General features: G+C 42.9%; 1 protein-coding gene across 3 annotated transcripts in view; it reads right to left on the bottom strand.

Annotated features, from left to right (window-relative positions):
* LRRK1 (leucine rich repeat kinase 1) overlaps positions 1-27720 on the bottom strand; it is a 654776-nt gene that overhangs the window by 353493 nt on the left and 273563 nt on the right. For all 3 annotated transcript variants that reach the window (XM_069222803.1, XM_069222801.1, XM_069222802.1), the window contains exons 8-9: positions 15591-15718; positions 15309-15472 (exon numbers count right to left, since the gene is read on the bottom strand). In XM_069222803.1, the coding sequence (XP_069078904.1) occupies positions 15309-15472; positions 15591-15718 (292 nt within the window). The remainder of the gene's footprint in view (positions 1-15308; positions 15473-15590; positions 15719-27720) is intronic.

Here is a 27720-nt window from a genome sequence, read left to right as displayed (position 1 = left end):
AACCCTTTGAGAAGATTAAAAGCATGGGCATATCCTGCATTACACGTAAAGCAGCAGGCTAAATGTGCTAGTATTCAGAGTGTTGCTGATATACAAGGCCAAGAAGTCACCAGATTACAATGAGTGTATTATTGGGGACTGCATTTCCCACCCACCCTAGTGTCAGACGAGGCACAGATGACAGCACTGCCACGCCTGCAGCCGCGATCATAAGTGCACCTGTTCTCACGCAACACAGGGTGCTAGATTCCAGCAGGGATATCATTGGAGACTGCATTTCCTAACCACGTTAGTGCCAGAGGAGGCGCCAACGGCAGTATTGCCATGCCTACACTACAGCTGCAGTGCTCATAAGTGCACCTGTTCTCCCTCAGCGCAGAACACGCCCAGACCAAGGGCCTGCCCATCCGCCAGCCCATCCGCGCCCGTCGAAGCCCAGAGGAGGCTGGGCTCGGCAATCAGTCTAACGCCTAGCTCAAGGCACCAGTATAGTTGGGGCCTGTCTTCTTGATGCTTAAAGCCCTTAAACTCATATTACTGATTAACGGGCCCATTGGCCTTGGCTGGTGAATTAAAAGTATTAATTCTTTTAATGTTATTTGTTTGTATATGGTTGCCTTTCATAACTCCTGCTCTAGTGGGAAGGTGTGGGTCATATTTGGCTTTTATAGGCCAGCAAGGTCTTTGTGCTACGACTTGTGGCCACACTCTTTTTATCACCCCTGAAGTATTTGCAGTGCTCTTAATCTGTTGTAGTAGCCGCTGAGTGCCTATATCTGCCATGGTGGGGTGTACTCCATTATTTCTTATATTGTGGAAATTTTAGAGTTAGAATGGGAAAAAGGAAAGCATTTGATGTGGCAAAAGGCTCCACTAAAGCCAAAAAACCTTCTTAAATTGGCAGGAGACAATTGTGTGATGGACGGGATCGATAACTTGCTGGAAGAACGTGAAATAATTGTTAATCCCACTGCCCCTCTCATTCTTACAGTATCGCCAACACATTCTTGCCCATCTATAATTAAAGACAATAAGTGCATCCCGAAGATCTTTGAAGCAAAGGCGTCGGTTTTAATTGTGGGAAACACCCACAGTGGAAATCCCCAGAAGATTCTTATTTGAAACCCTAATTTAGGGTCAAAATTGCCAGAGCAGACTAGCCCATCTATTGAATGCCAAAACAGATACTCTGATCTTTATACTTACGAAGTGGACAGTGACAGGACGTGGAGAGGAGGGGTGAAAATATCATTAATACCAAAATTCAGTGAGCAACAAGGTGCGCCAAGGGTTTTGTAAAGTTTGGTGGATAGCATTCTTGAATTGAGGGAAGACGTCTGTGACCTCGAGAAGGCTGTTGATGTTTTAGAGAAAAAAGGTGGTGATGCACTAGGTCAGAATACAGCCAGACATGATGAGGCGACATTAGGAGGGATAGGTGGGGCCCCCTCAGAAAGGCCTAGAGGGGAACCCCGGACCATAGGTCCTAGTGTATCTCAATTTGTGACTCAGAACAAGCATATGCCTCCAAATTCCTTTAATCTGTTGGAGCCTCTGCTTAACCCAAATAAAGCATCTAGAGGGGGGTAAGATCAAAATAGAAATCCCATGAGGGGGAATCCAAGGGCTTAAGTCCCATCAGGGTTGGAAATATGAAATGGTATATCTGGTAACAGATGCTATGCTCCTGAACACCCATATAGAGATTGACCCCAAGCATTCTAATCTACCAGGAAGGTCCATAGTGCGATTTACACTCAAACCCCGGCAAAACCGAACCAACCCATAGTCTATTTAAATCAGGTTCCAAATCTGCCAGAGAGTGTGAAAGATGATCAGGATTCACTAATAAATAACATTTCATATTGGCAGTTTTTAGGTATAAAGACCTGGTAGACAGCTTAATGGCAATCGATGCACGCACAATGTGGCGTGCTAATACTCAAATCCAGATTGAATATAAAGCCAAACCAGAAATGGAAGAAAAACAAATGCATAGCACAGATCTTGATGAATACAGGATTTCTATGCAAAGGGGGTTCAGCAAAATCAATTGACAGAGTAAGGAGTGTATTCAGAGATTATTTGGATAGGAGTAACAGGTAGGGGGTAATGAAGGAATCTGAGTGTGGGGCTGGTCTTTAGCTTTACATAAAGGATGGTTGAGCTACTTGATTGAAAGCAGAAATTATGGAGAAGACTGATTAGGAAACTCCACTCGTGATTGAAGTTAAAGCTACTAGTAAAAGTGAGCTGGATGGGGCACCCAGCATATGTGAGTCTCTACATTTTAATAAGGGTCTACCTTAACAAATTAAAGTGCTGTCCTGCAATGTGGCTGGGATTACCACAATGTTATCTGAACCAGACTAGGGATGGTTCATAGATGCTGAGTATAAATGCCTCTTTCAGGAGACTTTGTGTTCTGCTAATATATTTAGGAATGGGTTCACATCTTTTTCCACAAAGGCTGTTCAGCTAGGCAGGAGAAGACCATGGGGTGGTGTAGTGATCTGGGTTAAAATATCACTCCAATGCACAGCCCCAATCCCCGTGGACTCTCCAGATGTATTGGCAGTCAGATAGGATCTTTGCTCAGGTGCACCTGTGAAAACATTTATATGTACTGGGTGTATATTCGTAATGGCAAGTGCATGGTGATACACATGCTTGAGCACACAGTCTCAGAGCTAACTGGAAAAGTATATTCAGTAATGTCTGGAGACCTTAATACTATTATTGAACCCATGGTTGTTACTCCCCACTATCTGACATCTGAACAAGATCACCAATGGAGGATCCTGCAGTTAGAGCTTACCCCAGTGAAATGGACACCAGGGGCAGTGCAAGTGTTAGTGCTAATGCTAAATTATGACCCAAGGGCAGCTAATGGGAGAATACCCTCTGATAGGGAAGGTAGGATCACTTTTAATAGACTGTGTAATTGCAGCCAAATTGATTATTTCTTAGTTGGTTTAAAGCTTTGACCTTTTTTGTCTGATATTATTGTACTGGATAGGATGGATGGTAATCCTACTGTCCTGAGCTTGACTTTAGTGGGTAGCATAGCAGAGAAACCTCCGATTATAAGAAGCATTGATATCGGGGGCATCTCTCATACAAACAATGAAAAAGTAATTCGGTGGGGTTGAGTAGTCAAACACCCTGAGACTCTGGAAACAGTTGTCAGAAAGGTCAAGGTGGAAGCAGAGAAACTAAAAATTCTCCTCGAAGCATGGAATAACAGCATTACAGGATGATCATGGAGTACTTTTGTCCCTGATCGTAGAGACCAGGGCAAAAGGGTTGACACCAAAAATGCATGGTACAACAAAGCATGCAGGACTGCAAAAGTAGATTTAATAGTGGCAGTTAAATCCAAATGTAGGAATGATTGAGTGAGGTGCAGAACAGTAAATATGAGGGAGTTGGCCAAAGAAACTGGGAGAACACTCTGTGGGAAAATTTGCATGGTGCAATGATATCCAAGCACAACAAATCCTTTTGGAAAATAGCTATAGTGAGTGCTAATGGTATTGAGAGAGATCTGGAACACTTTGTCCAACCCCAAGACTGTGTAGCCCATTTTAGTAATTTAAACACAAGCAGAGCAAACCTATATCGGGACGGTGAAGATCTGCCATTAGATTCCAATTCGGGAAATCAAAATAGACTAGAATTTGAGTTAAGCAAAACTTTGGTGGCCATTAGGTTTAGTTCTGTGTCCAGAGCTCCCGAGCCTGATAAGATCCCAAATTACCTCTTATATGGCCCATCCAGAAGTGTGGGGCCGCTATATTAACTCCCCTTCAAATGCAATCTTGCAGGGTATGGAGACCCCTTTATCCTGGAAAATGGCAGAGATTATACCTATATATAAGAAGGGGCAAAACAATGATCCAAGTAACTACAGGCTGATTAGCTTGACAGGTATTGGCTCATCTCCGAGAGTTAATTCAAGATAAAGATGTGCTAATGTATTTTCAAGTGGGTTTTAGAAGTGGTGTTAGCAGCATAGAGCAGGTTTTTCATTTGAATTGTGTCTATTGGAAGACTTCAGTAATCAACATAGGCAAACTGTGTGTGGCCTTTGTTGATTTGCATTTAGCTTTCAGTTTGGTTCCAGGGGGCAAGTTTTGAAGGGTCCTGAATGTGATGGGCATTCCCTCCAACCTGTTGACCATCTTAATGTGACTACACCTTGAAAACCTTACCCAAGGTAGGTGGGGGAGCACAGAGAGTAAACTTTCCCAATCATGATTAATTGTGGAGTCAGGCAGGGTTGTGTTCTTGCCCCTACTCTGTTTTCTTTCTACATTAATGTGATTGTGGATTTCCTGATTCATCAAAAAGGGGTGGGCAGAGGCTGCCCACCCTGCTTATTGCTCTTGAAATACCCCCAGGGATTAAAAAGTTGCTAACTTCAATTCATTTTGTGTACAGTGGGGGCTACAGCTGAACAGCTCGAAAACCAAATTAAAGACAGCCCTGCGATGCAAACAAACCACAACAGTAATATATATGTGGGTACTGCTCCAATAGAACAGGTTTCGAATTTTGACGATTTGGCAGTAAGATTAAGCCCAAACCTAAATCGGGCTCTATAACTACAAAAATCATGATTACTATTAACTCACCAGACAGTGAGTATACTAAAGATCTACAAAAGGACTGTATCCAAGAGGGCAGCTCTGCGTGGTTCGGGGGTGTGTGCAAACATAACATTTTGACTGTGGTCAAAAATAAGTATTTTAAATCCCTATTGGGACTGCCACTGAGTACGCCAATGACTCCTGTGTCCTTGGATTTAGCAATAAGGAGAATAATTCCGAACGTTGAGTGTAGACGTTGATCGACTGGTATTGGCTATGGACTTCAACAGCTTTAGAAACGTATTGAGAGGGCCTAAGAGATCTTATATGACCCCCTGATTGTGTTCGGAAAATATTTTGGTTGAGTTTTTTGCAAAGCATTACTGAGGAAATTTGGACTGGATAGATTTTGGTTATTCCCAGAGGAACTACGCTCAGTCTCTAAAGCTGGCCTAAAATAATTGTTTTGGGAATTTGTGGCTGTCCAAACTGTCCATTATTGTAAAGCAGCATTGGCAATGGAGTTTATAGTTTTTACCCCATTCACACAGTATGAGTTTACATTTGGTGAAATAACACCTCCTCTCTCACCTAAACTGTATATACAATTTACATACAAATATCATCCCACAAAAGTGTTCTGTGGCGAGTGGGCAGAAGCTGTACCTAGGGAAGTCCTTTGCACCACCTGAAAAAGGGCCTCAGACTAAATAGATCACATATTTTTATACCCAGTCTATAGCTGTCACAGAGTAAAGTGGATAGACCCCCTTTGTACGAAATAGAGCACTAGCCAGCATATGGAGACTTTTAGGATACTTAGTATAGATACTAATAGATTGGTCATATATTCCATCTAAAAATTTCTTATGTCAGTCTGGATTTGGTGAAGTAACTGTGTCCAAGCCAGAGAGTAAATGTTGATATTTTGATCCTTCTAAGGATGTAGAGGCCATTAAAAGTAAAGGCTTGACAGTTTGATCATTTCTCAGACTATGGGGGTCATTACGACGACCGCCAGGGGTAATGTGGCGTCCGTACCGCCAACAGGCTGGCGGTACGGAGACCCGTATTACGACCCCGGCGGTGATAATCCGCCAGGGCAGCGCTGCAAGCAGCTCTGCCCTGGGGATTATGACTCCCCTACCGCCAGCCTGTTTCTGGCGGTTTGCACCGCCAGGAAGAGGCTGGCAGTAAGGGGAGTCCTGGGGCCCCTGGGGGCCCCTGCACTGCCCATGCCACTGGCATGGGCAGTGCAGGGGCCCCCTAACAGGGCCCCGTGCAGCTTTTCACTGTCTGCATAGCAGACAGTGAAAATCGCGACGGGTGCTACTGCACCCGTCGCACAGCCGCAACACCGCCGGCTCCATTAGGAGCCGGCTCCTATGTTGCGGCCTCATCCCCGCTGGGCCGGCGGGCGTAAACTAGGTTTGCGCCCGCCGGCCCAGCGGGGATGATGTAATGGGGTCCGCGGGAGTGCAGCCGCATTGGCGGCCGCACGGCGGTTAGCGCCCAGCTTGTAATGACCCCCTATATGTTCTGTGGCGAGTGGGCAGAAGCTGTACCTAGGGAAGTCCTTTGCACCACCTGAAAAGGGGCCTCAGACTAAATAGATCACATATTTTTATACCCAGTCTATAGCTGTCACAGAGTAAAGTGGATAGACCCCCTTTGTACGAAATAGAGCACTAGCCAGCATATGGAGACTTTTAGGATACTTAGTATAGATAATAATAGATTGGTCGTAAATTCCATCTAAAAATTTCTAATGTCAGTCTGGATTTGGTGAAGTAACTGTGTCCAAGCCAGAGAGTAAATGTTGATATTTTGATCCTTCTAAGGATGTAGAGGCCATTAAAAGTAAAGGCTTGACAGTTTGATCATTTCTCAGACTATGGGGGTCATTACGACGACCGCCAGGGGTAATGTGGCGTCCGTACCGCCAACAGGCTGGCGGTACGGAGACCCGTATTACGACCCCGGCGGTGATAATCCGCCAGGGCAGCGCTGCAAGCAGCTCTGCCCTGGAGATTATGACTCCCCTACCGCCAGCCTGTTTCTGGTGGTTTGCACCGCCAGGAAGAGGCTGGCAGTAAGGGGAGTCCTGGGGCCCCTAGGGGCCCCTGCACTGCCCATGCCACTGGCATGGGCAGTGCAGGGGCCCCCTAACAGGGCCCCGTGCAGCTTTTCACTGTCTGCATAGCAGACAGTGAAAAGCGCAACGGATGCTACTGCACCCGTCGCACGGCCGCAACACCGCCGGCTCCATTCGGAGCCGGCTCCTATGTTGCGGCCTCATCCCCGCTGGGCCGGCGGGCGTAAACTAGGTTTGCGCCCGCCGGCCCAGCGGGGATGATGTAATGGGGTCCGCGGGAGTGCAGCCGCATTGGCGGCCGCACGGCGGTTACCGCTTGGCGGGCGGCAGTAGCCGCCCGCCAAGCTTGTAATGACCCCCTATATGCTTAATCAGGGAAATTCCAAATCTTGTTCAATAACAACATGCTTGAATAAGATGCTTGTTTTGTCACCTCAGCCACTTACCTGGGAGTCACCATTTCTGTTGAAACAGAGGAGATGTTTAAATTGAATTTTGAGCTATCTTATTGGCATCAACCACTCTCCCCCACAAGTGGAATATACTTCCTTTGGGGATTATGGGCTGGTGTAACATCATCAAAATGATGCTGTTACCTAGGTTTGTATATCTCTTTCGGCACTCCCCTTACGGATTCTAGTTGTCTTGTTTCAGTATGTCAAGTAATTCTCGAGCAGCTTCATATGTCTGTACCAGAAGCCGCTTTGTTACCTTTGCTATGATGAGGTAGGACACTACTGTATGGACCTAGAATGTAATCTGTACTCTGCATAACAGATATTCCCTGACCATCACACAATCTTCCTAGTGATCTTTCTGACTAAAAGTTTTTTTTTAAATCATCTTGCTTCAGAAATGCTACATTTAAGACTCCTTCTCTTTATGAGCTATTATGGGCGATAGGTGCTTTGCCAAAAGATTTGCTATTCCTCCGATAACTAAGTATACCTCTCTTTGGTTCAACTGCTTCCCTTCCTGCTTTTTCATGATTCCTTCCATGGTCAGTGCCATAGTTCTACACTAGGCCAAGTAGGACAATTCTTTGGAAATTCTATGGATGGCCTTTTTAAAGAACTTGCAAGTATGGGGATTTTTTTAAAGAGAATATTGCCTAATGATATTAGCTTGGCATCTATTTTTTTAATTGATCTGTTGGCAGCTCCTTCCCGCAGGGTATGACTGAGCACTTATGTAATAGTTTGAAATCCAAACAACTTGATAACGTGTTGTACTTAATGGACAGATGGAATGCATAATTATAACAGATTGTGATGTCTGAGGTTATTGTTGAAAGTATTACACAGGGGCTTACCACTGTCAACACGTTTAGCTTGAAAAACCATCAATTTAAATTAGTACTAGATCTATAATATTACCAGAAAAGGGGCCTGTTGATCAGACTCACATTACTTTCACTGTGGGCTTCGTGTTTACACTATTCATCTTTTCGACATGTGCAGCTGGAACTGGCAACAGGTGTTCAGAGAAGTAAATAATTTTTGTTGGTAATACTATGCGTTCCTTTCCAAAGCTACTTTTGTTTGTTCATTAGATGTTCGACCTGCACAAAAGTGTGTTTTCTTACAGTGGTTATGGCTGACTATGTTGCTAGAGACTGGCTAGATAAAACTTATCTAAATTTTAGGACTAGGTGGTTTAATTTGTCGACATTTATGGCTTGAGAATTCTATTCTGTCTGCATGCCCCAGTGATATGAGATATAGATCACATCTGTATTCCTATCCTTGACTGATAATGAACACTCCCAATCTGAATGGTTACCTAGGGGATGCACATTGTGACTATGAATTGATCAATACATTCCAAAGTAGACACTGCCATATGCTCTTGTGGAAATAAGATGTATATTTTTGTGATGGTTTTACGGATTTGCTAGCTGTATTTGGAGGATAAGTCTCACATAGTTTGTATTATCTCTAACAAAAAATAATTAGGAAAAAGTGATAAGGAGATGTAAGAACAGAAACTGAATTAATGATAGAGAAATGTCCTTGGTGTGGGGGTCTGAATGGGGCGGAGCTGGTTTGTGGTGGAGGTTGTAGAGTTTGAGGGAATGTGGACACCATGAAATGGAAGGAGACATTTATGTTTCGAAGCATTCTTTAGAGTTTGGCAGATGTGGGACACCTGTCAAAATGCGATAGATAATGCCCTATGTAAAGTGCACAGAGTTTCTATATCCTCTAAATAGGAAGGACAGACATCTGCTGCTTTTTTACTGGATGACTGACAACTGCCAAACTCTACATACGGCCGAGGGGTCTTTTATTTTTAAGACTAAGAAATGAATGCTTTCATTGTTCCTGGTCTCCCAGTGAGCACACCCATATCTGGTTTTGCTGATCCCTGTTTGCATGACTGAGAATCTAGTGATTTCAGCTGTGTGCAGTGTTGAGGCCTCTCATAGGTATTAATGAAAGAGGCCTTTGGGCCCTTGCAAGGACAACATTTTGTTGGTTGAAGTCATGCCACCTTGTTGGCCCTGGGAGGCCTGACAGGGTCTTTGATGTTTCTCGGCCCTTTTTTTTCAAATGAATACACACTTTAAGCATTTGTTTGTACTGCGTAGAAATTGAAGAAGAGGCTCCTGGCGATGTAATCAGTATTGGATGCTCTAGATTGTATTATCCCAAAGCTTTACCAACTCTGAACCAGAAAACCCAAGCTTCCTGAGATACCTTTATTCACAGTGGACTGAGCACATAAATTAACGGGAATATGTTTATGTTTCTTGTTAGTTTCTATCAACTCTGAATTTTAGATCTTACAACTTTGCACACTTTTTTAGCTGTTCAATAACATATTTATGTATACATTAAATAAACATACACATAAAATGAATAATTCTTAGTCTTTTCAGTCATGTGTCGCCTCATATCAAGTATCTCCTGCAACGATTTTACTCTTTCTAGCTTGTAAATCTTATTAGTACATAAATAAATGACTGTCATTGCCCCTGCCTGTTAAATGCCCCTGCTTGTTAGTTTCACTGACATGAGAAAGACTTACAATGCAATTAACAGTAGTAAACATCTGCTTTCCAGGTCTCTTGGTTTGCTGAGTCAATTTCTGAATTCTCTAGAGGATACTAATACACATTTTAGGAAGAATATTCGTATATACTTGGCTTTCCTTTACATTTCCCACCCTGCGTTTTTATTACTTATTGTACTTGCTTTTACATCTTTTAGTAGATGGTGTGCCCTGACCAGTGCTTAATTTTTAAAAGAAAATATGCCAGTGCTCAGAAGCCCAAGACTGACACTGCTGAATGTCAGTGTGGTGAATAAAAAGGTTCTGTGGTCTTTAATGGACCTTAGACCAATTGGAGGCACGTCCTTTAGGGCGGAGGGGCCACGCCCCCCCACCTTTTGCCCCCATGAAGAGTGTCTGTCGGGCTGAACAAAGGTCAGCCTGACAGATCTTGTTCAGTTCAGGCAGCCAGGAGCAGACATGCGCGATTTGCGCAGACCCTTGGCTGCCTGAGCTGAACTTTGCTGGGCTGAGGAGATCACAGCTCCTATGGGCGTGACCTCCTCGGCCCAGCAAAGGTGCCTCGAGGCCCTCCCCTGGGTGACGAGGGAAGCATCACCAATTGACACTCTCCCTGGGCGCTTCAGTTTAAACCCTGAAGTGCCCAGGGCGAGTGTCAATCAGTGACACTTCGTCACAGAGTGGGGTGGGGTCAGCAGTCTCACTGACCCCATCCCACTCTGTGACGAGGCTGGCACTGCTACCTTCCCGAGGGAAGGCAGCAGTCCCAACCCTCCAGGGACCTGGAGGCCGAAGGTAAGTGTGTGTATGTGTGTGATGTTTCAAATTGAATATTTGGTGCGTGCGTGCATGTTTGAATGGTATGAATGTTGTTAATGGATGTGCGTGCGTGTGTGAAAGAATGAGTGTGTGTGATGTTTTAAAATGAATGTTTGGTGCATGCGTGCATGTTGGAATGGTATGAGTGTTGTTAATGGATGTGCGTGTGTGTCTGTGTGTGAAAGAATGAGTGGGTGTGTGTGTGTGTGTGTGTGTGTGTGTGTGCCCCGCCCGCCCCCCTCCCTCCTAAAGCTGCCGGCCGCCACTCCTTAGACCTCTTTAATCTACCACCAGATACTCCCTGTCCTTTATCTCACTCTTGCAGGTTCCTGCTTTCTCCTTTTGTCACAGTTGTTACGTCTTTCTCTTCCACCTTCTTTCCCCGTGTGTGTTTTTCAGTCTCTTGCTCTGGGTCACAGTCTGATTAGGAAAAACAAGTCACCTGCAATTACTCAAATTAGGCAATGTCAATGACGTATCTTTGTAAGGGTTGATACTGCTATAAAAAACAAAGAACAGTCATATTTATAGCTAAACAATTTTGTTTATGTCTCCAAAAATACGTAGGACACCACAGACTAAACTGATCAGGCCACATTCGAAGCTCTGTGGTTTTACCATTTATTTGGAATTACTGAAAACATTTTTTTTTTAAATATTTCAATAATCACAGGATGTGTTTTGCTGATACCTGCTATGCATTAAATCCATTAGGGCCTGATTCGGTAAGCTCTTGCTGTAATTGTATTTATTTATTTATGCACTTTTATGTAGGGCGAACATGGAACTGAGGCCTCAAAGCAATTTATATGCCCGATTAACAATTTACTGAGCACAATAAAACAAGTACAGAGCAAAGAAGTATAGGATTAAGGTTACAAATACTTTATATGCACCCTGACAAAACAATTGGTTCACCAGGATACAGTTTAATAAACAAAATGTGGAGCATAAGAGGATTAAACTTAACAGTGTATTACATATGTAAAGCAGGCTGACAAAACAATATGGACCCCTGCCTACACTTCATCTTCAATAAAGCCGACAACATCATCGCCCCGCACCTCCATACCATCATCAACACCTCGTTTTCGTCTGCTACCTTCCCCGAGAGCTGGAAACACGCTGAAGTCAACGCCCTACTGAAGAAACCTACGGCTGACCCAAGCGACCTGAAGAATTTCCGCCCCATCTCGCTCCTCCCCTTCCCTGCCAAAGTCATAGAGAAGACCGTCAACAAGCAGCTTACCAACTTCCTTGAAGACAACAACCTTCTCGACCCCTCTCAGTCCGGATTCCGAGCCAACCACAGCACAGAAACCGCCCTCATCTCAGTCACAGACGACATAAGAACCCTGATGGACAACGGAGAAACAGTCGCCCTCATCATCCTCGACCTCTCGGCTGCCTTCGACACCATCTGTCACCGCACCCTAATAACCCGCCTCCGCTCCACCGGGATCCAAGGCCAGGCCCTGGACTGGATCGCCTCCTTCCTCTCCAACCGCTCCCAAAGAGTCTACCTCCCACCTTTTCGCTCAGACCCCACCGAGATCATTTGCGGCGTCCCACAAGGCTCCTCGCTCAGCCCAACACTCTTCAATGTCTACATGAGCCCCCTCGCCGACATCGTACGCAAACACAGCATCATCATCACCTCCTACGCCGACGACACTCAACTGATACTTTCCCTCACCAAGGACCCCACCAGCGCCAAGACCAACCTGCAAGATGGAATGAAGAACGTTGCAGATTGGATGAAACTCAGCCGCCTGAAACTGAACTCAGACAAAACGGAAGTCCTCATCCTCGGTAACACCCCGACCGCCTGGGACGACTCCTGGTGGCCCACGGCCCTTGGCACCGCACCGACCCCCTCAGACCACGCACGCAACCTCGACTTCATATTGGACCCACTTCTCACCATGACCAAACAAGTCAATGCTGTATCATCCTCCTGCTTCCTCACCCTCCGCATGCGCCGAAAGATCTTCTGCTGGATCCCCGCCGATACCAGAAAAACAGTGACCCACGCCCTCGTCAGGAGACGCCTGGACTACGGCAACACCCTTTTCGCTGGAACCACCGCTAAACTCCAGAAACGTCTGCAACTAATTCAAAACGCCTCCGCCCGCCTCATCCTCAATATACCCGCAACAGCCACATCTCAGCACACCTGAGACACCTGCACTGGCTTCCTGTCAGCAAAAGGATCACCTTCCGTCTCCTCACTCACGCACACAAAGCCCTCCACAACAAGGGACCAGAATACCTCAACCGTCGCCTCAGCTTCTACGCTCCCACCCGTCTTCTCCGCTCCACCAGCCTCGCTCTTGCCGCCGTCCCTCGCATCCGCCGCTCCACGGCGGGTGGGAGGTCCTTCTCCTACCTGGCGGCCAAGACTTGGAACACCCTCCCCACCATCCTCAGGACCACCCAGGACCACTCCGCATTCCGGAGACTTCTCAAGACCTGGCTCTTCGAGCAGCAGTAACCCCTTCCCCCTAGCGCCTTGAGACCCGCACAGGTGAGTAGCGCGCTTTATAAATGTTAATGATTTGATTTGATATGTTCATCTATATACAGCAAAATTACAGCTGGTGAAAATAAAATTACTTGTATATACCAGGACTTCGAGTGAATCTGGGTGGATGTGAGAAAGGGGGATGCCAAGAGCAAATGGAATCTGGAAATTCTGGAAACTGAAGATGGAACCTTAGTGGAGAAAGAGGTCAAGCATAAAATAGTTGACTTGAGAACAGAAGGGAACATGAAAAAAACAAAAGAAAAAAGAGACATTAAAAGGTGGTACATAGACTCAGGAAATCTTCAGAGCAGATCGGACGCTGGTATTGGAACAGAAGTAGATTCAGCTTGTTCATGAAGAGAGTCATGTGTCAGGGGGTAATCTGACAATAAATATGATGCAGTAGCAATGCTCCATTTTAATTTCAACACTCAAGCAGTGGAATAAAGAGAAAGAGGTGGAAGCAATGTGTCTACACTGACATTTAATGTATTATCACACCCTACCAACTCAGTTTTCATGATCAATGCATATGAGACCCATGTTTTAATGAGACTAAAGAGGTCAAGGTCATAATGTTTATGTAGTACATGATGCAAGGCAGATTTCACAGTTTTTAAGACAGGAATTGTCAGTCATTCGAGGTATATCTGAATAAGGTTGCAGTGAACAGCTTTCCTTGGGGGGAACGAGTTTTTGATGAGGACCTATGTTCACTCATCACAGGAATGGACTGGTAGAAAGGAGTCTCAGTAGGAGGGTAGGTTGCATTGCATTGAAGGTCAGCTAATTTAAAGCACAGGTATAAGGAGTATAGGTCGTATTCTTTTAATATCCTCTCTGGAGAAAGAGAAGGATGTACGTGTTCTGTGGGACTAGTGAAGCATATGTTCATCAGAGTAGCTCTCCAGGCAAATTTGTAGCTAGAGTAAAGGCGCAAAGAGTTCCAATTGGGTGAAGAGTTGAGTGAATGCTGACCACTGATCTTTCAAATTGAGTGATCAATTTGATTAGTTTGTCGATCTTGTTTGTCCATCACAAACGTGATGGATATCCTGACCACCATATTAGGATTCCCATAGGATATAATGGGATCATAATACAGCAGACGGGATATCCATCATGTTTGTGATGCAGTAATGCATCCGCCAAACTCTAATTCAGGCCCTAAATGACTTATATGTTAACCTAAATGTCATCTCCGGCAGGTCAAGATTTGGAAAGGGAAGGTTAAGGGAAGTGTTGGATATCACAAAGTTCACTTCATTTCAGGGGAGTTATGAATATTACACTCTGAAGACCTGGACAAGGTGAATACTGGTTACGGTCTGTAAGGAGCAGGTAGACCATCATCTTTGGGGTCTGTTGTTTGCCTGAGTTTGTTCTGGATTGGAATTGTATAAATATTGACCTGAGTTTGTAGAAAAGTTCAGAATGGTAGAATTCTGCCCTGGAAAGCTTCTGTGTTCATAAAAGTATGGCACAACAGAGGGGACTTTCAATCAGAGCAGGTGGCTGTCCTACCTCTATATCCATGGTTTGTGGAAGTGCCCTTCTAGTCCTATTTCAGTTTCTACCATAGTACTGTCTGGTTTTGAAGCTTGGCAGACACTAGAAAAACAGAGGTATGAAAGATGCTTACACTTGTAGTACACAGAGGGCCTTATTTAGCGTTTGACATACAGGTTACTCGGTCACAAAAGTGGCGAATGTCCTGTCCACCATGTTACAAGTGCATTACAGTCTATGACACTTGTAATATGGTGGACGGGATATTCGCCAAGTTTTGCCAAACTCTAAATAAGGCTTAAAGCCTTTTAATTGAGGAATATGCCCAGGGTACTACAAGAGTAAGTCACACCTACTCATATCAAAATCTTTCTGAATCTGACCCATGACTGCAACCCCAGAAGCACATTTCTTTATTGTTTTTCATTCTCATTAGGTTTTTAACAATGAAAGCCATTACAGATTTTCCTTGTTATAGTTTCTAGAAAGATTACATGGTTTCTTTCTAGGGGATAACATTTGACCAAAAATAATTTTGCCGGATTACTTATTAGACAACATCTTAAAATGCTCATGTAGATTGACTGTGGCAAATACTTTTACCTGCTCTTTCTTGTATCACTGCTGAAAATCGGGATTGGTATAACAATGTGTATTTGTGGGGTGCTTGATGAACTCCATGTGTTTAAGTCATTCACAGGAAACAATGAATACACCACAGCAGGCATGCTTGTGATTACACAGTACCTACCAGTGGGCAGGCCCAGGGATCCGGAAATAACTTCAGCTTGTTTTTGGAAACATTCAGATTGTTCAGTGATTTAAAGCAATGAATGAAAAGGACAGGAAGCTCGGTCAATTGATTGTCAGATACATCCAGTTCTTGCAGTTTTCTCAGTCCAATCCAATTTGTTGCTAAAACACACATTCAAAAGGTGTGACAGAATAAAAATGTCAGCATATTGCTCTGCATTGGTTTTGAACTTCAGGGTAGTTCATTACTGTAAGGCCAAGGTACAATTGCAAAACTTACCATTTTCTTCGTCAAATAATTTTTCCAAAAGGTTTTTGGAAGCAGACAGTTTCTGAAGATTTGTGAGATGCAGAAACCCAACAGAAAGACAAGATAGCCTGTTGCTGGAGATATCAATTTCAAGTAATCTGTAAGGACAACAAAATGGTCAATAACATACAGTGAGGTTATTAGGTTTTGCTATTATGGGCTATATGGCTAAATATTTGAATCTGTGCCACACCATCTCTACATTTACCATAATTAATACTTGGGAAAGGATTTCAAGAGAAATGAAATACATAAAATTACTACTTAGAGCAACATAATAAGTCTAATGGAAATAGCATATTGGTACTCCCACATCCAAATATCACTGTTATCACAGGTATTGGTTTTCCTGGGACTGAAGAATACTGCTTAGTTTTTACTTTTCACATGAGAAATGGAAAATTACAATGGGAATACCGCAATCAATGCTGGTGTTAATTCTCCATTTTCAGACCAATCTTACTAGGTAATTCCAAGTATGACCAGTAAAGTGGTAATCTTGCATTCTTGTAATTCTTGATTCAGCAGGAAAAAGGCTTCTGGGTGAATCTGGAATAACATGGGCCTGCATGTATATTTTCTTTATATTAGCTTCATCTTTTCTACAATTCCAGAAAGAGTGCAGTGAATCCCTTACCGAAGAGTTATAATTGTGTTAGTAAAGTGCACAGAACACTTCTAAATGCAAAATTTTAATGATCTCTTTACATTTTCATTTTCACTTGGCAGTAAATACTCTGAGTGTCTAGATTACAATTAATCACACAATAAATAACCTCTTTTCACTGTTTTGCAACAAACCCCTAAGATGCGTGGAACACTAAACCCTATAAATGAAATCAGTTTTTATGGATCGAAAGACCACTACATTAATACAGATCATATTGTACTTCTTCCAGTGATTACTTTTTTAAATAATCATTTGGTTTAAGAAGTAAATTAGTTTGCATAGGGTTTTAGAATTTAGTATGACCAGCCGGCAACAGGCAAAGCCATTTACAACTAAAAGAAATGTATTGGGTGGATAAAGTGCAGATTGAAAAGATAGAAAAGAAGCACGCACATTGGCATCGTTTTTAAAATAAGGATGCCACGAGATTCAAGTTTGGAAAACTGTGAAGAGTTTTTGGAGTCATCGGTCTTACTGAATCTTTTGCTGTAGCTCTTTAAGTATGTAGATTCAAATAATGGCATCTTTGAATTTACTTGTATATATATATATATTTAGAAATATCAGATGTAATTCGGAAATGAAACACTGACACATACAAAGATATAAAACTGATCACTTTAGAAAAAGAACATACTTGACAACTACTGCAACTATAAGTTTTGTAACAGTAGCTAATGAGATTGATTGCTGGATCAAGTAAGACATAACCCTCAGAATTTCGTGATAATGCGTAAAGTACTGCTGAAAATGTCCATACATTTTCTAGCTGTAGGAATTGAATTTTTTTTTAGTTTACATAGTTGATGGATGCATGAGATAATACTTATTACATCAATTATGACATGCACACATTTTACGATATATAGATTCACTAATATGCATATCCTATAAGAGGCCAATGTCTGCCACAGTAATTTGTAAAAAACCTAAGCGGAAAAGGCAGGGTCACAGTAATTGGTTCCAACAGAATAAATGATGTCCCTCAAGTTCACTATAGAGGCGTCCTTTAGTGAAGACTCACACAAAAGGTGCAAAGAAGTATTTTGGGCAGACGAAAGACTTTTAAAAGAGTATAGGATCTCCAAGCCATTATAGTGTTTGCGGTTTTCAAAACTTCAGATCTCCTATTTAAAAGATAAAGAGCAATAACTTGGGCCATATGTCTATAGAACATTTAGGGCCAGATGTACAAAGCATCTTTCCGGTTGCAAATAGCCTGATTCTCAGAATCGGGCAGTTTGCGACCGGAATAATTCTTTTACTAATGTACGAAATGCGTTTTGGTAAATTGTTACCAAAATACATTTTGCTTTTACGATTCCGTACTTGGAAGGGGAGTGTTTAGAGCGTCCCTTCCAAATACTGAATTGGCATGATATGTATTATTTTTTTGCAACCGAATTCCGGTTGCAAAACAATTATGCTTTATCACCAGTTTAAAACTGATCAAAACATGGTGGTCAGCTGACCTCAGCAGGCCACTATCCCGGTGATGGCTTTGATTCCTAATGGGTCGCAAATTGTGACCTACCTCATTAATATGCCTGGGGTAGGTCTAATTGCGACCCACTATGAAACACTATTGAAACTCAAAAGAGCATCATAAATCAAGAATACTGATTTCCTAATTGCATTTGGAGAGAATCACAATTAGGAAATCGATATTCCTAATGTTAGTACATCTGCCCCTTAGTTACTTGTTGTGAAACCAGGACCTAGAATGGCATGAACTTGCATTGACCGAAGTCCCGCCCATGTAGAGCAACAGTATACCTTCTAAACGCATACAGTAATTACCAAAAAATATATAGCACAATATGCAGTATAATATATATGAATAAATGAAAGACTGAAGTGGCCAGTTTTAATTATTTTTGGTCTTATTGCTAATTTTCCCAGGAAGTATTTTTTGTTGTACTAATGTACAATATTATAATTAATATAGATTGGAAAGGGATATAAAATATTAAGAGTGGCACATAAGTACTGTGTTTTCTAAATATGAGTATCTTTGCCTGAGGTATATAGATCTCTGACATTTAGGACTGGTAAGTATTTGCATTGTTTTTGTGACTGCAAATATTGAGTACATTTCACTTACATAGCTAGAACAGATAGTCTTGTTTTGAAATGTATTGGTTATGCCAGTTTGGAAATGAGGCTTGGCGATTTAAGAAAGAGATGTCTGCATTTCAATAAAAAGTAGAAAATAAAATATTGCAATATGCCAATAATTAAAATTGATTTTAATATGAAAATTAAGCCAGAGTTTTTTTTTTTTTTACAACAAATAAATGAATTACCAATGCCCTAATCCCCATTGTGAAATATTAGAACAAAAATATTTTTAGGTTTGGTCTTTTGTCTTCTGGAAGGAATTTCATGAAATTTCACATGCAGAATTTAACTGTATATGCTGATTGACTGCCAAATTTGATGGAGATCCATTCATGTGGCCCAAAGTTATAGGCAAATCAAATAATGTCTTTCTATGGAAAGTGAAGCTGGATCATAAATTTTATAGTGGCAGCTGCCACAGAATCCAACCAGTTCTGAGAGCAGACATTTGGTCACTACCAGAGTGCAGAGGTCCAGTGTTTCACCCTTTAATTCCCCATTTCCCCACCAAATCCCGGCTAGAGTACTGGTTGTCTCTAAGAGTGCTCCAAACCTTTGATGCCAAGGAGGCATTGGGACAGTCAGCTTTGATCAGCCTTTCTACCCGTGGTTGTGATATTTGTCTCGCCAGGATGATTTGCAGTGTGGGTTTGGATTTTAATGGCCTTCTGCCTAACCTGTTTCAACTACAACATTTTCGTTCTGTAGGGGCAATGGATCTTCTGCCCTTCAAAATGAACTAAGTGGATGCGTGTCAGAGTATTTTTAGTAAAGCATTTGTGGATCTTCTCTATTTAATCAGTGGTGTGTTGTTCCTGTAAAGGTGGAATGGTTCTTCTCTGTTATACACTACAGTAAATGTTCTTTTCTCAAGTGCTGCACATACGAGTATTGAAAGTGTTAAAGGTTATCTGAATAAATGTACAAAATAAAAGTTCACCTTATGCTCCATCAAAGATAAAATTCAGTCCTTTTCATAAATCAAAAATTAATTTGCAAAGGTACAAAAGGCTGAGCTAATATTCTACAGCTTTGTACTAAATGCTCTATCTATGGACACGGACAACAAACAAGCAATGCAATAGATGTCAAGCTTATAAAATGTATCTGTTCATCACTAGACTTGTACCCTTCTGAGTTTATATCTCAGAATGTCTGTCACAAAATCTTTGTGAGCAGCACGATCAACATTTTAAGAGTGCATTAAAGAACAAATTCAGGTAATCAAATACGGGTGGTGTCAAACACTGTCTGGCCATGCACTATTTCTGCATGCATAATACACAAAAATATTTTTGATGTGCAAGAAGTTTCTTCTCCATTTACGAATAATACAATCTTTCAGGATCTCAGTTAGAAATCCAAAGCTTTTATTCAACTTCGTGCACTGATGTTGGGATATAATAGAGATCGCAACCTCCAACTATTTTTGAACTACAATTTCTGCACAGACAAAAGGCCAAATGGTTTTTGAATGCAAAATACCAGGTTTCTGACTGGTTTGTACATCTCTTGCATCGCAAAACGAAGGTTGGCTTGCAAAGCAGTTGGTGTGCAAAGCAGAGAATGCAACTTGCTGTGCAAAAGTTCTTTCCTTTTCTCTAAGGGAAACCGGATTTGCCTGTGCAGAAAACCCTACTACCCCACGAAAAGCAAGGGTAATTCTCTCCCCTTTTTGTCCTGGAAAGGGAGTTAATCCAACCTTTGAACTGAATACTTTTCTGATCCTTTCCAGGGTGATACGGGGTCTGGTCGGAGTTTGTTAATGCCCACAAAACACAAACTTACAAGACCAAACCACACTTTGTAAAGTACACTTCCCAACCCTTGGGTGGGATTTACTTCTTCAGATTTTTCGGCACTTATCATAGAGTAATTTGCAGCAGAAAACCCATTAACACCTGACAGGAATCGTTTAGTGAATTCTTGGCAGTAGTAAAGCAAACATTCTTGGTTGTAATCCTACATTTATGGCAGACCATTTCTTGGTCTATACGTTTTAAGGAAACAACGGGTGCTGATTTTTAGTTTGGAAGGCAAACATTCAGTGCACTAAGGTGAGTCATTTTAACAGCTGCTGATATGCTGGTGAAAAGTCTGCCGCATTTAGATTGCTCCACCAGAACTGCAGAGTACTTTTCATCAAAGATGCCACAACAGGAGCCACATTGGGAAGAAAAAACATGTGGCAGAAAATCCAGTAATGCCTGACAATGCAGACACTACTTTCATCCAGTGTGGACACTGGAAATATACACCCAAAGTGGGGGTGCCTTTCCAATGCGCCTTTAAATAACCTTGTTAACATGCACTGGGCAATGTAAGACCTTCATGCTATGCAAGCTTCAGCACTGGCCACCGACTGCACTGCTCCGACTAATAACATGCTGCAGCAATAGCATGCAGCAGAATGTCGTGGGCAGCAGCGTGAATACCAAGGATGCAGAAAGGCAATCCCTGCACGAAGCAGGAGCATGGGGCACACATGTAAAGGAAATTAAACAAGACGCGGGGCACAGAGGGCCAAACCTGTAAGGCATGCCTGTAAAAAGAAAAGAAAAGCGAACCACGGAAGCCCATTTTCACATCTGGGTTACTGTCTGCTAACAAAATTAAAAAAGAAAAAAAAAGGAAGTTGCTATTTCTTTGGGAAAACAAAAGAGCAGCAACAAAAAGTTACGGGGGAAATAAGGAAAGATGTAAAAGAGCAGCAGCGGAGTGTCGCCCCACCCCCACAAGCAGCTGCAATCCTTTAACAAAGAAACAATAATAAACTGTGAGACGGCCGGCCAAACACACATGCACACTGAGGGGAGTACACAGTGCACTCCCTCTCGTCCCGGTAAACTGTGTTTATTATTGTTTCATTGTTAAAGGGGCGGGACCGGGACGAGAGGGAGTGCACTGTGTACTCCCCTCAGTGTGCATGTGTGTTTGGCCGGCCGTCTCAGGCCGGTCAAACACACATGCGCACTGTGCTCTTTCCAAACCAGCACTGTGTTGTCGGGCTGGAGAGAGAAGGCACAGGCTCCCAGTCTGCCTGGGAGCACCTTAGCTGCGAACAGCGACTTTAAAAGAGGCCGAGAAATAGCCATGGATGTCAATTCACCAAAATGCCAGTGATAGCAGAAAGTGACATCATACGCCCTTTGACCTTCCCTTTCACTCATACACACAATTCCTCTTACAGAAATACACTCTCACAGGCAAGCATGCACACAACATACATTTTAAAACATTTGTTATTTTACTTACTTCCGCTGGCCATATTCAGCTAACTGTACTTCGTTTTCATTACACTAATAGTGAATAATGTAATATTATTGACTATTAGTGTAATAAAAAAACTGCTGGAAAACAAGGAGTGTGGAGCACCAATCGAGCTGCACCTGTATTCTGGGTACTGATTTTGCCACCTCTGAGGCCAGGGGTCGCAAAGGCAGAGCCAGGGGTCACAAGGGGCAAGCCAGCTGCGACCTCTGGTGAACTCTAAATGCTGTCCATGGAAATAGCTGTAGGATAAACACCGGCATAAGGAGTGCGTTAATGTGAATACCACAACAAATGTCTGAGAGTCACTTGGGGATGTTTCTCTGCATGTTAAGGGCAGCATACTACCTTTAGGAGAAGAGTCTATCATCATATTCATAATGGTCTTGCAAGCAGTTAGCTTTGCAGAAATTGAGGGGGGTCAAGCCTTCTAGAATGAGAGGCAAAACTGCCATCACTCATGGTGGGTTTAATTCCAACAGTAGTTAAAGCATGGGAAGTCCCCTAGAAGTGTGAACAAAGAGTCTGCACTTTCTTGGGCTGTCTGTCTGTCTCCGTTACCATCCTCTTGGAAATCAGGCAACTCAGCACTATTCATTTAGTACAACTCTTCTCTCTTCCTCAAGGAAGGTACATTCTCCATGTCGTATAGGGCCAGTCAGATCTACAGTTATCACCCAATGCAAAGGAAAAAGGAAACCTTGACTATAGACCAACGTGAATCAAAGCTGGGAATAAAATCACAGGACTTCTAGCACTAAATACTCCAACCTTGGATCATTATATGGGCCAGAGCTTTCTGTTTATTGCCTATTTGAATTCAAGTAGAAGATGGTCAACCCATTAGCGCTGGCGTTATCAACAGCTATTTAAGGGAACAGCATGTCAGCCACAATAAAGCTGTTTATTTTTTCCAAAAGTAAATAGAACTGCAGTCCTTCTCGGATAGACGTGTGTCTGGCGGTTAAACATATTGTGCTGAAAAGCTACTGTGATACACATGGCAGCTAGTCTGTGTTCTTCTCATGGCCACTTGTCACTTTTTCTCTCCTCGCCTCTCTTTTCGTCTCCTTTCCCCAGTCTTGGCATTCCCCTCTCTCTCTCTCTTCTCTTCTGTACCTTTCCTCTTCTCTTCCTATTAGGGGTTTCCTGTTTCTGTGTCTTAATGAGAATGTACTTTTCTGATGCTGTCCTAATTGCACAGGTTAGATTGGTTATGTTTCTGACAATATTTCTAATCCGGTCATTACATGTTTCAGGATCCTACCCACTGTTTGGTATATTCCCCTTGGTATATTAACACTGTTTTAATGCCTTAATCTCTCTCCTATGCCTACCTGAATATAGAAGGGATCTAAGAGCTGAACATGACAGAATAGCCTATCATCTGCCTGTCTGTTTACATTGTCTTGATATCTTCTCCATGCACCTCAGCCTTCTGTTGTAGTTAAGCTTGCCTTTCTTCTTCCATTTCTAATGCTAGATTTGGTACTGCCTGTATATGGTTCTAGTGCTATCTAATTCACTTCAGCTGGAGACTGATGGCTTCACAATTCTATGATAGAATGTTTATGCTTTAGTTCTCATTCTCTCGCTTTTGCCATTGTGCGACAAAGCACATCAGCCCATAACTGTTATCTATCCCACGGACAGTGTCTCATAATAATAGTTTTAATGGGGGGTTTGTTTGGTGCTCTATAACATAGTCTGCAATTGTGTCTTTCACATCAAAAACACACCCTGCTCAATTGCAACTCTGCCAGGGTTGTACGTCAGAATATGAAGGACAGCAATATCACCCTAAGAAATGTCTGTGGCCTAAATATAGAAAAAACAAAGTATCCTGAAGGTATCTATATTTCTATCTATACATATATATAACTATATATTGGTAAGTATAAATTTGCTATGCATAACTCCACATCCATGAACCTTGAAAAAAATATACATATATATAATTTCAATGCAAATGCTGCAGTGATATTATCAATGATGTTATAGATGATGTCATTAGTGATGTAATATGTGAGGTATTTAGAAGTGCTTAGCGAGGTGAGGGTGTGAGCCAACCCCCAGGCAGACAGCCAACCCCAAGCTGTGCATGGACACCCACAAATTACAAGTTAGGGGCTGCGAGGTCAGCAACAGGGCCCCCACGGTCCCCCACATAGTGCAGGAGCCAGTGTTGCTCCTGCATGCAGGAAGCAACTATGCTAGCTCCCTGTGGGCTGAAGCAATATATGTTTCCCTGCCCAGAGGAGTGCTGTCTCCCCTTCATTAAAATATTGGTCCTGGGGGATGGGGGTCTCCAGGGCTTCTCAGAGGCTTGGTGAGAGGAACCACATGTCCCCCTACAAAATGCGTAGCCAACAGGAGGTGGGAGGGGTGTTAGGGGGTTACATGCTCCTCTGCAAATTTGTTGCAACATTTAGAAAACAAAAAACTATTGGCTCCAGAATCCCTCTGGGACCCCATTACCAGCCCTAGGATATCTCTACCCTATTCCCTATGTTTTGTTTTTATCCCGAGTCCTAAGATAGCTGCTGCCTCATCATTGTTGATGTATTGGCAGTCAGTCACATCTCAGCAGGTGATCTCTGGGGCTGCGGAGCCGCTGCAGCGTGAAAAATACAAAGTATTTGAGCATTAATTGTGTATTTACACCAGATCACAAAAATCACGATTTCTGGACCAAGATCTAGCTTTCTGCCAAATATGGTGTAAACGGGTTGAGCGATTTGGGCTGTAGCTATCTCTAAATTTCCTAGGGAGCTTTACAGAACCCCTGAATATTTCCAGCTAGGAGCTCAGCTAAAAAACAAATTGGGGAAAAGTTTGTGAAGATTCTTCAAACAGTGGCAAAGATGTTAGCAAACCAAAAAATGAATTTCCTATTGAAACACGATCCTAATTATAACTACCCAGTGGTGACCGCCACTGGGTTTATATATAGAAATTCACTGATAAAACCAAAGGTTACAGGAACGTTATAGTTAGGAAATAGAATTAAAAAGAAACATAGAAATTCACTTATAAAAAACAAAGGATACAGGGATGTTACAGTTAGGCTCACATTTTAAATGTACAAAACCATAGAAATTCACCTGTTATAGCTAGAGTTATCTCAAGTAACTATAACTCGTGCCCTAAGGTAACAATAATTCGCACCCCTGTAACATTTGTTTTTTTTCAGTAAATTTCTAAGTTTTTTTAATGAAGTAATTTTCATTACTATACGTTAATCCTACCACCGCTGTGTAAGGCCCTGTAGCCAACCCCTATACCCACCCAAACCCGTAGAGTGCACAGCTGATAGGGTTGGCTCAGGCCTGGCAGCCCCGCATTTCGTTGGACAATCTGCCCCGGGAAGATGGCGGTCCTAGGGGCTGCGGGGGGGTCAAGCGTCCCCCTTCATTTCATTTAACAATCTGCCCTGGAAAGGTGGCAGTCCCAGGAGCTGCAGGGGGAGGCTGAGCGCCCCCCTGCATTTCATAAAACATAAGCCCAGGGAGGTGGCAGTCCCAGGGGCCAGGCAGCTAAAACGCATTCAAAATTTCAGTTTTTTTACATTTTTGGTGGATCCGTGGATCCGCTTCGTCTCCCACCGAAAACTTTAAAAAATTCTTTTTTGCTCTGGGACAGCAGAGCTCAGGCATCAGAGTGTCCCTACCCTGGCCCCTTTTCTTATTTAAAAAAAAAAAAATTCTGGGACTGAAGCCGAGTCCCAACATGCCTGCCAAAACTTCGCTATTGAACTGTTGGCAGCCAATCAGATCTCAGCACAAGATCTGGAAGGTGTGTGGATCCTTTGCGTGCATGTATCTATATATATATATATACTGTATATATATATATATATATATATATATATACACACACACACACAAAAATTAGTATTTTATTTAATTACACAAAAACTACTGAATGGATTTACTCCAAATAACAAAAAAGGTCATTGTCTGGCCCAAAAGCTACCTTTCTGCCAAATTTGGTGTAATTCCATCCAGTGGTTCGGGTGCTGAAAAATGCATGGGGAAAAGATGTTTTAAAACCCCCTTCTTCTTGATCGCTGCTTGACAGATCCCCCCGAAACTTTCCAGACAGACACTGAAGTGAGCGTCCTATTTAAAAAAAAAAAATTGTAAAGATTCACCACATGGCGGCAAAGTTATTAGCAAAACAAAAAAACACTTTTTCTATAGAAACTAGGTCCTAACTATAACTACCGAGTGGCAACCACCAAAACTTCCTCCTCCTGGTCCCAGAGAAGACAGGCAATCCATGTGGGCACAAAGTGGTAGATTTATTTCAGCCTTATAAGAACAGAACGCGTTTCTGCGCTCTGCCTTTGGAACAGTACTCGTTTCTGCACTCTGCCTTTGTCAACGGTTGGGAACGGGAGGAGGACGTTTTGGATATCGAACGCTATGGTGCGGCACCACCAACGCTTTGATGTTGACCAACAATGCCAGAGAACTGTATGTATATATATATATATGTATATATATATATACATACATATATATATTGTTAGAAATGGGGTCTCTGGTTGGCAGTCAGTTTGCACTCTGTCCAAGCAGGGACCCTCACTCTAGTCACGGTAAGGGAGTTACACTCCAAAGACACCCCCTGCTCACCCCCTTGGTAGACTGGCACAAGCAGTCGGGATTATCTCAAAGCCAATGTGTAAAGTATTTGTACCAAAACACACTGTAATACAGAGAAAACACTACAAAATGGACACCACACCAGTTTAGAAAAATAGCCATTATTTATCTAATCAAACAAGACCAAAACAACAAAAATCCAGCATACACAAGTCAAAATATTAATTTTCAGAAGAAAAAGAGTCCTACTCTATAGAAAACAATGGAAACAATGTTGTTACATAAAGTAGCTGGTTTGCGTCAAAAATAAAGGTGAACTGGAGAGCGCGCGTTGAAAAAGTCAGCGAGGGTTTGATTCCTTACTCGCAAGTGAGGCCGTGTGGCATTTCTTCTCCGGTTGGGTAGACGATGCATCGTTTTTCTCACCCGCAAGAGAGCGATGTGTCGATTTCCAGGTGGGGCACCTCGGATCTGCGCAGGTTCATGATGACTTCGACACCCAGTGACGATGCGTGAGAAATGCGGTCATACGGTGATGGAAAACCACCCTGCGTGGGGCTTGCGTAATTTCAGCAGCTTCAAGCGGGTGTCACGTGGTTTCTCCAGCAGTGATGCAAGTGATGCTTTGAAATCAGCCGCGAGGCAGGTGGCACGTTGACATTTTCCCTGCACTGCTCTCTGTGCATGGATTTCTGTACTTGTTCTACCAGCTTCACCTTTCAAGGGCCCAGGGACTGAATAGGGCACCACTACGCAGGGCAGGAGTCTCAGCAGAGAGTCCAGGTGCTGACAGAGGAAGTCTTTGATGGCACTGAGACTTCAAAACTGTAGGCAAGCTCAGTCCAAGCCCTTGGAGATTCTTCACAATCTGGAATATTCCATAAAGTCCAGTCTTTGTCCTCTTTCACAGGCAGAAGCAGCATCTGCAGGATAACCCAACAAAGCACAGTCACAGGCTGGAGCAGCACGTCTTCTCAGCTCTTCTTCTTGGCAGAGGTTCCTCTTGGTTCCAAAAGCAAATCTAAAAATCTGGGGCGCTGGATCCACTACTTATGCCCCTTTCTGCCTTTGAAGTAGGCAAACTTCAAAGGAAAGTCTTGGTTATTCACAAGAGCCTACCTTCCCCAGGCCTGGCCCCAGACACACACCAGGGTGTTGAGCACTGTATTGTGTGAGGGTAGACACAGCCCATTCAGGTGTAAGTGACCACTACTCCCTCCAATCTAATCCATATGGCTCAAAAGGATATGCAGGCTACACCCGAGCTCCCTTTGTGTCACTGTCTAGAGGGGACTCACAAACAACCCAGCTGTCAGTCTGATCCAGACAGGGAATACACAAGCAGGCAGAGTCACAGAATGGTTCAAGCAAGAAAATGCCTACTTTCTAACAGTGGCATTTTTAAACAGACAATTTAAAAACCAACTTTACC

This window comes from Pleurodeles waltl, chromosome 3_1 (genome assembly GCF_031143425.1).
Source record: "Pleurodeles waltl isolate 20211129_DDA chromosome 3_1, aPleWal1.hap1.20221129, whole genome shotgun sequence".
NCBI lineage: Eukaryota > Metazoa > Chordata > Amphibia > Caudata > Salamandridae > Pleurodeles > Pleurodeles waltl.
This window is presented reverse-complemented; position numbering and strand designations above follow the sequence as displayed.